This window comes from Nansenia antarctica (genome assembly GCF_963989245.1).
Source record: "Nansenia antarctica genome assembly, chromosome: 4".
Classification (NCBI taxonomy): Eukaryota; Metazoa; Chordata; class Actinopteri; order Argentiniformes; family Microstomatidae; genus Nansenia; species Nansenia antarctica.
The window spans coordinates 71,629,818-71,643,471 of NC_137689.1; the positions used below are offsets into that span (position 1 = coordinate 71,629,818).

The 13,654-nt window shown below is 47.4% G+C and overlaps 1 protein-coding gene across 1 annotated transcript in view; it reads right to left on the reverse strand.

Annotated features, from left to right (window-relative positions):
• Positions 1–650: 650 nt before the first annotated feature.
• The window catches only part of rimbp2a (RIMS binding protein 2a), a gene marked incomplete at its 3' end in the record, with an annotated part of 36,396 nt that continues 23,392 nt past the window's right edge, over positions 651–13,654 (reverse strand). Inside the window, exons 11-20 of the mRNA XM_080530305.1 lie at positions 12,868–13,011; positions 11,214–11,360; positions 9,898–10,003; positions 9,222–9,350; positions 7,051–7,220; positions 5,205–5,373; positions 4,548–4,648; positions 4,355–4,426; positions 3,531–3,671; positions 651–869 (exon numbers count right to left, since the gene is read on the reverse strand). Of these exons, the coding sequence (XP_080386431.1) occupies positions 651–869; positions 3,531–3,671; positions 4,355–4,426; positions 4,548–4,648; positions 5,205–5,373; positions 7,051–7,220; positions 9,222–9,350; positions 9,898–10,003; positions 11,214–11,360; positions 12,868–13,011 (1,398 nt within the window). The remainder of the gene's footprint in view (positions 870–3,530; positions 3,672–4,354; positions 4,427–4,547; positions 4,649–5,204; positions 5,374–7,050; positions 7,221–9,221; positions 9,351–9,897; positions 10,004–11,213; positions 11,361–12,867; positions 13,012–13,654) is intronic.

Consider the following 13,654-nt stretch of genomic DNA (forward strand, 5'->3'; position numbering starts at 1 on the left):
CTGGGTCAGGACTGGTTAAAAGATCCGTAGAAGTAGTACGTTACAGCGACCATAGTACTGTTACTGTCAGCCCTCTCGAAACAAAGAGAGTATTCTTTGATGTGATGTGTTACCCTGGTTGAAACAAAATTGTAAAAAGGGTTGTACCTGTACCGATATTAGACCAACACTGTCGCAATAATACACAGTAATATCCCTTTACATTTTGTCAGAACGAAAGAAATGGGAAAAATACAATGTCATGAAAATCCTAGTTTTTAAACTCTTTTTTTTTCTTTTTTTCTCCCTCCCTCCCTCCCTCCCTCCGTCTCAAATCACATCACAGCTATAGTGTGTGATGTCGTGAGAGCAGGTTCCTCCCTCTGTGCGGTCGGCACCGAGGACACGGACGTTGTTAGTATGTGTATTCGTCGTTAGAACGTGAACGCTTGTCTCTGTATAGTACAGTATATTCAATTAGGCTCACATAGAATTGTCCTGTATACATAGGCACACAATCCCAACTGCCATTGTGTGCTGTGGGGGGGGATCACCAACCGATTTGATTGCTTTTGTCTGCCGAGCGGCAGAGAGCGCTAAAGCCCAGCATCTGTCCTCAACGGGGGGCTCCCGCTTTGGGGGGGGTCCGCTTGGGGGGTCCCCCCCCCGTGTTATTTGACCGGGGAGAGTCTCTTGAGCAGTTTCTTCCCTTTGGACAGAAGCCCTTTCTTCTTTTTGGAGTTGAGGTCGCGGGGGTCGCGCGGACCCCTGGTGGGGCTGAGGGGGCGCATGGTCCCCGGGAGGAGGGTGGGGCGCACGGTGGGGGACGCCGCTCGGGTGGGCGGCGGGATGGTGGCCGAGCTCTCTTCTGCTGTGGTTTCCGTGGTTACCTGAGGAGAGATGGCCATGGGAGGGTGGTGGAGGTGAGGGTGGGGGGAAGTGGTGGTGGTGGGGGGGGGGGGGGGGGGGGGGCAGGGGCAGGGTGTTACCAAGCAAGTAGCACCCTCTCTAGTCTGTGGCCTACCCTCTCTCTCTCTGTGTGGAAGCGTGGGTCTGCTGGAGAGCCTGTTACAGCTACGGTAATGCTAGCTGAAGAGCCTGTTACAGCTACGGTAATGCTAGCTGAAGAGCCTGTTACAGCTACGGTAATGCTAGCTGAAGAGCCTGTTACAGCTACGGTAATGCTAGCTGAAGAGCCTGTTACAGCTACGGTAATGCTAGGCATTCACAGGGACTCTCAAAGACACACGCTGGCTCAAGGATATCTGTAATTGAGAGTAGCCCATCCGCAGGAATAGAGTGAGGGTTTCAGCGCCAAGTAGGGCCGTTTCTAAAGAGTCTAATTACATTCCCGCCTTAATGCTCGTGTTCAATGTTCTACAGCACAGCGGGTTTGCCATCATTGTGCGCTAGGCTAGCCTACAGTAGGTGTGTGTAAAAGCAATTATCAGGAAATAGAAAGCAAAAGTGTCCTTGGGGCTCACTATTATATGCTACATGTTAACTGTTGAGGCGTCAAAACACACTTCTGAGTGTATTTTCACAAAGGAGGAGGGATTCAGGGATATTTGATTTGGTAAAAGAAAAAAACCGACTGTTCTGTCTTCTTGCATACAAGGGGGTTCCCAGAGTTCCCTGCATGGTTGTGTAGCGTCTCCCCTGTACCTCTGGGTGGCGGGGGGAGGCGGGGGGGAGGCGGGAGAGATGTTTCACACATCTATGAAGAACACACACTGAGGAGGAAGGCATCCAACGAAGGGCACGATATCATAACACCACAGAGGCAGGTCGTCCCGGCAACCACGGGAGACACACACACACACACACACACACACACACACACGGTAGAATACAGTACAACACCCAGAGAGACACAACTGCAGATACCAGGCCTCTGGTCTAATGCATTCGCTGCCATACAGACTCTGGACTGTATGGTAGTCATACCGACTTGGGTTGGGTTGTCAAAGCTCAAGAATTTGTTTTAACTTTGAGTAAAATGTGGCTTCACAATTCACTTGCAGGCCCTAACAGTAAGTGTTAACCTGTACTTTAACTACAGTTAGGAGAACGTTTCAGCTTGCAAAAACAAACAGGCCCGAAAATATCAGGTCCACTACATTGCAGGCTTAAAAACGTTGCAAAATGTTTTGCAAAAGAGGACTTTGTAACTAAAGATCCAAATAAATATTCAGATAACACTCACAAGTACTTAGTTACAAACCTAGACAACTTGATGTTGCCTAATTGAATGTGAGGTTTATGGCCGATAATGTTACGGCAGTACTCCAGTTTTAAGTACCACGGTACTCTTGAGTGCTAACATAATGTAAATGTCCACAGATCCCCTGCATTAGATGTGTGAGTCTGGTATCTCTACTTGTTCACTTACTGTACGAGGCAGACAGAGCCATTTATGACGTGAAATGAACAATCTTCTTCTGTTACGTTTTTTTTTTTTTTTTTTTTGCCAAGCAGGTGAAAGAAAAAAGAAATCAGATGTGGTGACATCATCATTTCAGTAAAAAAATAAAAAACACCACACCACACCACCATGAAAACAGAAGAGAAAAAAAACAACTACGAAAAAGAAAAAAAAGAAAAGAAAAACAATACACAACATGAACACACATCGCAAATGAAGATTATTCATATCCAATTCTTCCTTTTATTTGTTTCCATTGAGGTACCATTACAGGAAGTCTCACTGTTGCTGTGGTAACGTTCTTCTTTATGTTTTTTAGATCAAACATGGCATATCTATCCACTTTCATCAGGGCCTGAAAAATAGTTTATTTTTTATTTTATTTTTACGTGTGTGCATTATACAAAACGAAACAAAGCCTCTCTGGGGAAACACAGCAGTAGGGCCAATAAAGTCGACTATTATATAAAAGGTATCAAGTTTATTTTTGAAAAAGGCATGCTTTGCTATTTTCCTTCCCATCAGCCGCTACTACAGTTTACTCCAATCCTTCCCTTTCCTCCCAGGAACAAAGGGTGTAAACCAGACCGTGTCCATAAAGCACTTAATCAATAACACACAATATCCATGTTTTGATGTTGTGTTTTCAGTGCAAAGAAGTTACCCAATTACCCCGCCACCAAAGGAATGTGACTTTTTTTTGCCTTTTTCAAAATATCCACATATATCTCCTTCGTTCAACGCTCCGCCAAACCAGCGTAGCCACAGGCCCAGTTCAACGTCCTATCTCTCTGTCCGTGCTCTCTCAGGCTTTGCTTCTCCCTTTCTAAGACAGGAAGTCAGAAAGGCGGGGGGGGAAATCGCAGCGGTTTGGACTGCGATTGAGTCCCTTCACCGAAGGGCGGGGGGGCTAGTGTTTTTTTTGATAGTCACCACGGTTACTTACACACGACACACACACGCACACACACGCCCACAACCGACACACGCACGCACACCACCCACACACGGAACAACAGAACAACAGACGGCAAGTGGAGAAAGCGAGAGAGACGCAAAAATCAAGAGAGAAGAGACGGAGGATGGATGGACAGAGGGCCTAGCGCTGAGAGCGGCGATGTTGTACCCGTTTGGCCTCCACCCGGCTGGCGGGCTCGTCCTGGGCGGGGTAGCGGGCCGGCGTCTCCGTCAGGTACACCTCCACGTCGTCAGGCACTTCTTCCAGGAAGTTGGAGGGGACGAGGCCGCGGTGGCCGTTGAGCTCGCCCTGCGAGAGAGGAGAGGAGAACAAACAGACCAACAAACGAAAAAATTGACGACTGATTTGCAGACCGTGTTAATTTCGGCAGGCTGTTTTACATTTGAGTCTTAGTCTTTAGTCTTTGACGAAGATGCACATTAGTTTTTAGTCACATTAGTCATTTTGATCCTTTTAGTCTAGTTTTAGTTGACGAAAACGAAAAACATTTTGTTGTGTAGTTGTAGTCATCGACGAAAAAAGCTTTTGTAGACTAAAAAGACCAAATGTAAATGATAAATGTAAAATAGCCTGACGAAATTAACACTGTTTACCAATTAACTGTTTGGAATGTGGTATTTTCTGCACATACACCCCCTGAGACAACACACCTGCACACCTCCCAGGGCGATCCAGGTGCCCCTTGAGCAGTTAAGGGTTAAGTGCCTTGCTCAAGGGCACAGCGGCACCTTAGATATGATGCAAACCTCCAGTCACCAGCTCACATCTAGGGCTCCCTTCTGGAGTGGGGATGGAACCAGTGACCTATCGATTGCTGACCTTTAGGCTACCTGTCGCCTCCAGAACATGGAGGGGCGGGGGGGGGGGAGAGGGACGGGGAGTCAAAGAGACCTGACTAAACCCTGTGTGCTGAACCAGAGAGAAGGAGACGTTCCAGACACGAGAGGAACCCAAATCTGAGGGACACTCACGTAGTAGAACCCGTCTTCATCGATCTCTCCGAACACGGCGATGATGTCACCGGCACAGAAGGTCAGCTCAGCCTATGAGGAAACAGAAAGACACAGGAAGAGGATATAAAGACCCTACTGACTGTCTGTCTGTCAGTCTGTCTGTCCATCTGGTTACAGTATGTGTGTGTGTATCCATTTCTACTTGCAGTACCTCCACGTCGACATTGGGGGAGCTCTCTCTGGGGTCGTAGTCGTAGAGGGCCACCATCCTACGGGTGGCCTGGTCGCGCCGCAGGCCTCGCCTGTTCTGCTCTGTGACAGACAACAGCCAGGGGTCAGAGGTCACACACTGACAGTCAGGGGTCAGAGGTCACACACTGTCACACACAGGAGGTCATGTTTCATTACATTCACATTACATTTTGACCATTTAGGGACAGTCTCCCTGGAGTAACATAGGGCTAAGTGCCTTACAAACTAGTGGTCATTATCCCCTAGGCCACCACTATAAGTTTGATGGTGTGTGTGTGTGTGTGTGTGTGTGTGTGTGTGTGTGTGTGTGTGTGTGTGTGTCTGTGTCTGTGCCTGTGTGTCTGTGTGTGTTTTCCCAGGTGGAATTTGTGTTTTTGTGTGTATATCATGTGTGTGGTGCCACAGAGATTCTGTGTGTGTTGTGTCACCTATTCTATCCATGTAGGTGTTGAGCGTGTGTGTGTGTGAGAGTGTGTGTGTGTGTGTGTGTGTGTGTGTGTGTGTGTTGTGTCACCTATTCTATCCATGGGGGTGTTGAGCATGTGTGTGTGTGTGTGTGTGTGTGTGTGTGTATGTGTGTGTGTGTTGTGTGTGAGTGTTGTGTGTGTCGTGTCACCTATCCTGTCCACGGGGGTGTTGAGGGGCAGGAAGCCCTGTTTGATGAGCTGGTCCATGGTCTCCTCGTCCTCCGCTCGGATCTCTGACACCATGTTACAGGGCAGCAGCCCACATCGGCCCCGCACCTCCCCCCTGTAGAACCCGTCTGTGTCCTTATCACCATACACCTGGAGGGGGGGGGGGGGGGGGGGGGGAGAGGAGGGAGGGAGGGGGGAGGGAGGAGGGGGGAGGGAGGGAGGGAGGGTGGGTGGTGGGGGAGAGAGGGAAGGAGGGAGGAGAGGGGGGAGGGAGGGCGGGTGGTGGGGGAGAGAGGGAAGGAGGGAGGGGGGAGGGAGGAGAGAGGAGGGAGGGAGGGAGGGAAACATACATTTTCCACGATCATCATCGATTGCATCAAGTGCAATTCCCGTACATAGCAGTCCCAACACAGGCTCTCTAGCTGACACTGCAAACTGCACATTTGCATTCTCTCACACACGTACACACACACACACGCACACGCACCCACACACACACCCACACCCACACACACACACACACACACACACACGCACACACACACACACACACACTACTATTATTGCTACTTATCCACCCTCCCTGCTGCTACCTGTACCTGATGTTATTGTTTCATTATGACTGCATCGTTGCTGTGCTGAGGATCTAGAGGAGCTTAACCCCAACCCACAGCATTTCATTACCCAGCCTACAGATAGGTACATATCCTATTCTAATAGCATTAGCGCCACGCAGGCAGGCGTAGCAGATTTCTTCTTTGACTAAGAAACCGTCAATTAAAACAAAATGCTGTACAAATATTCTCCCACTTCATCCATGTTAGATGATGACAGACAGACTGTTGCTACAGATAGCTCTGAAGCTACAACCAGCTGCTTGAGCTCATTTAATTGATGTTCAAATGTTATGTTCAGATATTCTACACTCTGTTCAGAGACTCGAGATAACAAAAACAGATGCGTTGACACGTTGATAATGGAATCAATACTGCCCCTTTCTGCCCCTTTCTGCACCTTTCTGCCATTGCTTATATAGTGTTGTTTATTCCATTGTTTATTCCATTGTTTATTCCATTGTTTACAACAATTATATTGTTGTTTGTATATTTATGTCTTATGCACCAACCATACCAAGCACATTTCCTGTATATTGAATCTGAATTCTGAATTCTGATTCTGATTCTGAATGGTTATCAATAACATCTACATCAATTCCCATCCCTATATAATGACAAATACATGTTTATACTGTATCTAGCTGTGCTGCGGGCGTCCAGTCTCACTCTGATGATCTGACCCTCTTTAAAGACCCTACAGACTCACCCTAATGATCTGGCCCTCTTTAAAGACCCTACAGACTCACCCTAATGATCTGACCCTCTTTAAAGACCCTACAGACTCACTCTGATGATCTGACCCTCTTTAAAGACCCTCCCAGACTCACTCTGATGACCTGTCCCTCTTTAAAGACCCTACAGACTCACCCTAATGATCTGGCCCTCTTTAAAATTAAAATTAAAATTAAAGACCCTCCCAGACCCCCTCTGATGATCTGACCCTCTTTAAAGACCCTCCCAGACTCACCCTGATGATCTGTCCCTCTTTAAAGACCCTACAGTCTCACCCTAATGATCTGGCCCTCTTTAAAGGCCCTCCCAGACCCCCTCTGATGATCTGTCCCTCTTTAAAGACCCTACAGTCTCACCCTAATGATCTGTCCCTCTTTAAAGACCCTACAGTCTCACCCTAATGATCTGGCCCTCTTTAAAGACCCTCCCAGACTCACTCTGATGACCTGTCCCTCTTTAAAGACCCTCCCAGACTCACCCTGATGATCTGACCCTCTTTAAAGGGCAGCTCCTCGTCGGCGGCGTCGGGGTTGGGAGACATGGACAGCGGGTCGTAGTCGAACAACGCCACGAAGATCCGGAACGACTCCTCGGTCTCCGACTCGTCGTAGTAGGGCGGGGAGCGGCGCTCTCGGTCCCGGTAGCCGTCTTCGACACGGGAGAGAGAGAGAGGAACGACAACATCAAACTGCATCTCACACGGCTTCTGATAGGGTGGTGGTATGGTGGTATTATGTAACGGCAGCTGGGGAAATGGGGGAACAAGTCGGCAACCGATCAAATGTTCCGACTTTTATTCTGAAATAATATGTAAAGAAATTGGACTGGATGAAATGTTAAGCTCATTTGTGGGTGGTGACTTAATTTATTTCAAATCACTTTGTAATTGTTTTACTGAAACGTTGTCGGAAAATCAAAGACACACTCGCCAAAATATTGCAATGCGATGGATTCAGTGAGTTACATTTTTCGGAATAAAAGTCTGAACATTTGGTCGGTTGCCGACTTGTTCCCCCCTTTCACCAGCTGCTGTCACGTATGGTAGTATGGTCATCTAGGCTAGTATCGGGGCATGGTCATTATGCTGTTATGTGGTGTTGAAATAAAGTTACATTTGTCAAGAATTCATCTCTACATCTCTACAGCATAGTAGAGTAAAGACTTTTACTAGAACGTCAACAGACAGTGACTGCCTGTTAGGACGCTCGTTAAAACAATCATGCATGCTGTTGTGCTTAGACTCACGCAAGGGGAAGTGGCATCTATATCCAGCATGGTGCATCATCATCATCATCATCATCATCATCGACACGTCATTTACAAGTGACAGACCAAACAACCAGGTAACCATGGTAACCATGCAGAACTGACACAATGGATCGAGCGTGACCTCATAGAAAGTATTTATGACCTCATCAAATAATATTTTTCTCTTTGCATGCGAGCGCAGCTCTGCGGTCAGTCCATCCATTGGTTCCTTCAGCGGGGACACAGAGATGACACGACGACACTATCCATTCGTCGTACTGGACGCCACCATTGTGAGGTCACAGTGAGGTCACAGTGTTCTCTACTGTGGTTCTACTGTACCGTGGTGAGGGAGGGGCCTCCGGGGCGGGGCGGGTACAGTACACTTACAGATGGATGGAGAGCAAGCCAGACATGGAGCAGTACACAGACACAGTGATTGGCTGGAGACAGGAGGACACATAGACACGTAGGACCGCACACAGACAGGCACGAGGACTGGACCCTGTGGTGCACCATGCTGCCATGCTGCAGCAGGAGGGGGCGACAGTATGAGGCGCTCTGTTACTGACTGTCCTCTGTTACTGACTGTTCTCTGTTACTGACTGTTCTCTGTTACTGACTGTGCTCTATGAAGCTCCAGTGAAAACGTTTTCTGTCCGTGTTTTGAACCCTTGAGCAGGAAGTGAAATCAGATCGTCAGCATCGTGCGCATGTAAGAACGTCAACAACGTGAACCGAAAACGTTCTCGATGTACGGCTATGTAAGTAAGTGCAACTTGTACTGTAGAAGCAGAAAAAACTATAATATCGTCTCAAGTATTATTGGGATATTTTCACTAAAACTCTCACTCATACTATGAAAAGAGGACATTTTGTTTTCCATTGTAAATATTGTCCTGTTCTAATGTCACATTGGAGTCAATGGACAGTCATCTTATTCAAATAAGCAAAACCCCTGACTTTTCTCACCCAAACATGCATGACCCTAGTAACAGTGTGGTGGGTGTGGTTATATTGGGGGGGATAGGGTATAGGGGGCGGGGGGGGGTTCAGCAGGCATCTGATGGGAGTTCAGTGCAGGGAGTAAAGGGGAGGAGCATTCTCTGAGCAGCAGTCATTCAATCCACAACAGTGGGGGCGGCCATCTTGTGGCCCGAGTGTGGCCCCCTGAGCCGCCATTTTGGTGCGGTGCAGTGCAGTGGATCATGCTACGCTAGGCGGCTCGTTTGAGGCGCTGTTTCTCTCTCCCGTTAGCCCTCGCGGCGTTGGCGGAGAGAGAGAGAGAGGGAGAGAGAGAGAGATAGAGAGAGAGAGAGAGAGAGAGAGAGAGAAAGAGAGAGAGAGAGAGAGAGAGAGAGAGAGAGGGAGAGAGAGAGAGACCGCGGGGGCAGCACGTACCATACGGAGGCCTGGGGCCCGCGCGTCGCCGTGACGACAGCGTGGTCCTGTGCCGCGCTACACTGCCATAGTAAACATCGTCGGTGATGGGGGAGAGGTTCCCCTCACTGTTACAGTCTGTGGTAATCTCTACAGGCAGGAAGAGAACCAATCACACGGAGGGGGGGGGGGGGGCGGGGGTTACAGCACGCTGGTCACTCATTCGCTCGGAGGAGCTAGCTAAGCTAGCTTCGATAATGTTGATATCATACTAACGCTACATATGGATAGCGATGAAAAACAGGACAGAAAAAAAAAGCAGGCAATCTTATAATTGGAAAAATCTCTTGAAGTGTGTTAAGAAGAGAATAACCTCACTGGTGTAGTGTGCATAGTCGCTGACTGCCGGCTAAGGGCCTTTGTGAACACTGCTATTGACTGATAAGCTGTGTATGTGCACTCAGGGAAGTGTGTGAGCGCTACGTAGGCTACTGTGCAGGCATGAGCATGGTTACAGATACACAGAGGTGAGCTGTAGACACAGAGAGGCTCATGGGAAGAGTTCCACAATAAAAGCACGACGTCTACTAAGGGCACAGAGAACACCAAAAGCAACGACAACAAAACAAAAACACTCAAAACAATCTCCCAGAATCCTCTCCTCTCTGTCACGTCCGGGCCACGTGACCCTACTGACCAATGGACGGGACCATGAGGGGGCGTCTCTGGGGCTGGGGTCCGCCGTGGGGGATCCGCCGGCCCGTCTCTCGGTCCAGCCGCCCTCCCGAGGGGTTGTTGCCGATGATCTGAGAGGAACACACAGAGACAACAGTCTGTCAACAGTCCTGAAACGAACGAACCCCCCCCGCCAAAAAAAAACGACTTCCCAACTCATTGCAATCTCATTATTGCTGCATTACTGCATTTCGTTGTCTGGTACATGTACACTGCAATGACAATAAAGTTGAATCTAATTATCTTGAAACCAAGATAATAAAAATGTATTTTATTTGTAATGCACTTTACATAAGGAAATGTACTCAAAGTGCTACAGATTAAAAACAAGAATACAAATAAAAATAATAAAACAATAAAAAAGGCTAATAAAAAAGGCTAATAAAAGGCTCTATTAAAGAGGGTAGGTTTTAAGGCCTCGTTTAAAAGCATCCACAGACTGTGGTGTCCTTAGGTGGCCAGGGAGAGCCTTCCACAGCCTGGGAGCAGCCCAGCAGAAAGCCCGATCCCCCATGGTGCGGAGCTTGGTCCTGGGGGTCTTGAGGAGGTTGGTGGCAGCAGAACGGAGGGTGCGTGCTAACCCTAAGTTGTTGTTAAGTGTGACAGGAACGATTCATATAGTATGTAGACAACCAGGCAGCACACATGACCCAACAGGGACCCAACTATATATTCTATTGAATTATATTTACTGTTTATTACTCTTAAGTGTTTATATTGATCTATTATATGATCCTTGTTATATGTTGTTGATGTTGCAGTGCTGCGCTGCCTTAGGCATTGTGTTCCATCATATACTTAACACTAGCCACTCAACAGCCATGGGTGGGGTCATTTGACCCTGTGGGTAAAGAAATGGCCCCCATCTTTGCCCTAGAAAAAATGTCAGGACCCTCCTTTCATGACTTCTCCTAGATATGTGCGTTCTACCACTCAGTATCCTTACATTTTCTAAATCACATCAGGATAAGGTAGTATGAAGATATTTTGCAGTTTTTCCGTGTAGGAAGCAGGCTAATTTAAAAGACGGACAAATAGTGGTAAATGTAAATAGTGGTCATTGTGTGTAAATAGCAGCTTTCCATTGTAAAGACTGGTCATTTGACCCCCGAGGCGGCTCTTATAGTAGGTAAAAAAGGCACGGCTGTTCCAGTGTTAAACAAGACAAATCAACAAGGCTTGACTGTAAGCGCTAAGATAAGATAACAGCTCTTTCTTCTGATGTAGGGTTAGAGGTCGCGGTCGGCTGGCTGAGGAGGTCATGGTTACCGCAGTTACCTTGAGAGCGCTGTGTGAGTTGCGTCTTCGTCCCTCCTCCAGCTGCATCTCAGAGTACAGCTCCTCCTCGTCTTCCTCCATGATGTCAGAGAGGTCCGAGCCCCGGCTGCTGTCACTGTGGTACTCCTCGCTGTGGCTGAACTGGGGCTGAGAGAGAGAGAGAGAGAGACACACACACACACACACACACACACAAACGAGAGAGGCACGCACACACACACGCACACACACACACACACACACACAGACACACACACACACACACACACACACAGGGTCATCTTGACGACTGTGCACCATGTACTGCAGTACGGTGGTTGTACACACACACAAACAGAGTGACATTAGATTAGATTAGATTCAACCTAATCTAATCAACCTTGCACAGAGTACAACAAAATTAATTTTTGGCTCTAGAGACACAGGGTCAGCCATAGTCAGCGCCCCTGGAGCAATTAGGGGGGTTAAGTGCCTTGCTCAAGGGCACAACGGCAGTGGTAGGCACCTTATATATGATGCCAGCAACCCTCCAGTCACTAGCACACATAGCATCCCCTCTTCAAGCGGGGATCGAACCAGAGACCTTCCGATTGCTAGCTGGCCTCTCTAGCCTCTAGGCTACCACCATTATACATACACTATGTACTGTGAAGTGTACTACCTATTCACTTCACTTCACAATAGCCTCCTATGGACCCCAAATGCTCTAGCTGGAAACACCGGATCTGAGGTATGCTGGACTGAGCAGTTAGACATTAATAGGTCTGGGGAACGTTATATTAGCATGTGGCTTGGATTGAATCTGGACAGAGCGATGGGAAAACAAGCTCGCAATTTCATTGGATGTTACATTTTAGGAACCCTCCCCCCACACGTTCATAGATGATGACTTGTTGTGATGTGTGATGTTGTCTTTTTGGGGAACTGTTGTTGCCTACAGTATGGTAGCTCGTAACATTTAACACTACAACAGCCGTGCCTATTTTACATACTAGTAGAGCCGCCTTGGGGGTCAAATAGACCCCATTTTTAGAATGTAAATCTGCTATTTACACACAGAGATCACTAGAGGGCGCTTCTTTTTTTAGCCTGCCTCCTACACAAACACACCTCCTGCAAAACTGCAAAACAGCTTTATACTAGCTTATCCTGAAGTGATTTTGAAAATGTAAGGATACTGGGTGGTAGAACGCACATATCTAGGAAAAGTCATGAAAGAAGGGTCCTGAAATTTGATCGAGTGCAAAGATAGAATTTTCTATTTACTCACAGGGGTCACCGTGAGGGGTGTGTTAAGTGTTAAGAAAACGATACAAAACCTGAAGGAACGGCTGAATTCTGTCTCGCCAGAAGTGTGCTGCTCTATACGCAAAATCTAGTCGACGAAGGCGTTAGCTATTGAGCTAATTAGCTAATTCGATTGGTTCGACATTTGGTGACGAGTCACTCGTTTCAAACAGGTTTCCATCCTCTGTTAGCTACATTTTGTGAGCGATTTCAACGCGGTATAGCTTGGGGATATATCTACTTCTGTGACTAATGCATTGGGTCCATGGTACCATGGCAACCTAAATAAAGTGGGCAGAGGACAGGAGGTTCTGTTCTGCTTGATGACAGCAGGTTCTGGGTTCTGTTCTGTTTAGTTCTGACTCACCGGCCGGCCCAGTTCAGACCCTCTGAGGAAGTCGTCCACTGAGGCCCCGGTCCTGCGGTGCCGGTTGTACCCTTCCTCATCCTCCTCTTCCTCGTCTGAGTTGCGCTGGTGGAAGGGCTGGCCCTGCCCGGGGTACATGCCTCCCTATGATTGTGATTACATAGTTATTATCATTGTTATTAGAGAGTTGTTATTTAAGCAATATCACACGAGAGGGAGTGCTGTTATACTGAATATCAGCACTAATTGTCTTCGGTACTCGGCCTGCGGCCTCGTACCTACGGCCGAATCACAGCCGTGCTGATATTCAGTATAACAGCACGACCTCAAGTGTGATATTGCTTTTATACAACAGTTCTACAGCGTCATTTATTAGTTAACAGTAATAAGCGACAACAGATTATGATTTGATCGTTTATTTAATCATTTATTTTGGCTCCGCCAACAGAAAATAGTTCCGCAACTGAACTTCAACTGGACGGTTACCTAGTAACCCGAACACAAACAATAGAACACCTGAGCGGCGGAGTGATACATATAGTTAAAAGTTCCAGTGCTGTTATACTGTATATTGGCACTCATGGAATGCCTCTTGTCGAATCAAATTACTTGGTCGGAACTAACTGTTGTATAATAGAGAGTTACTATCATTGTTATGAGGTAGTTATTATCATTTATTAGAGTTATTATCATCATTGTTATGAGATAGTTATTATCATTGTTATTAGAGAGTTATTCCGAACATAGTCTCTAAGTGATTAAGTTCCAGGGAAACGTAGACCAAGGG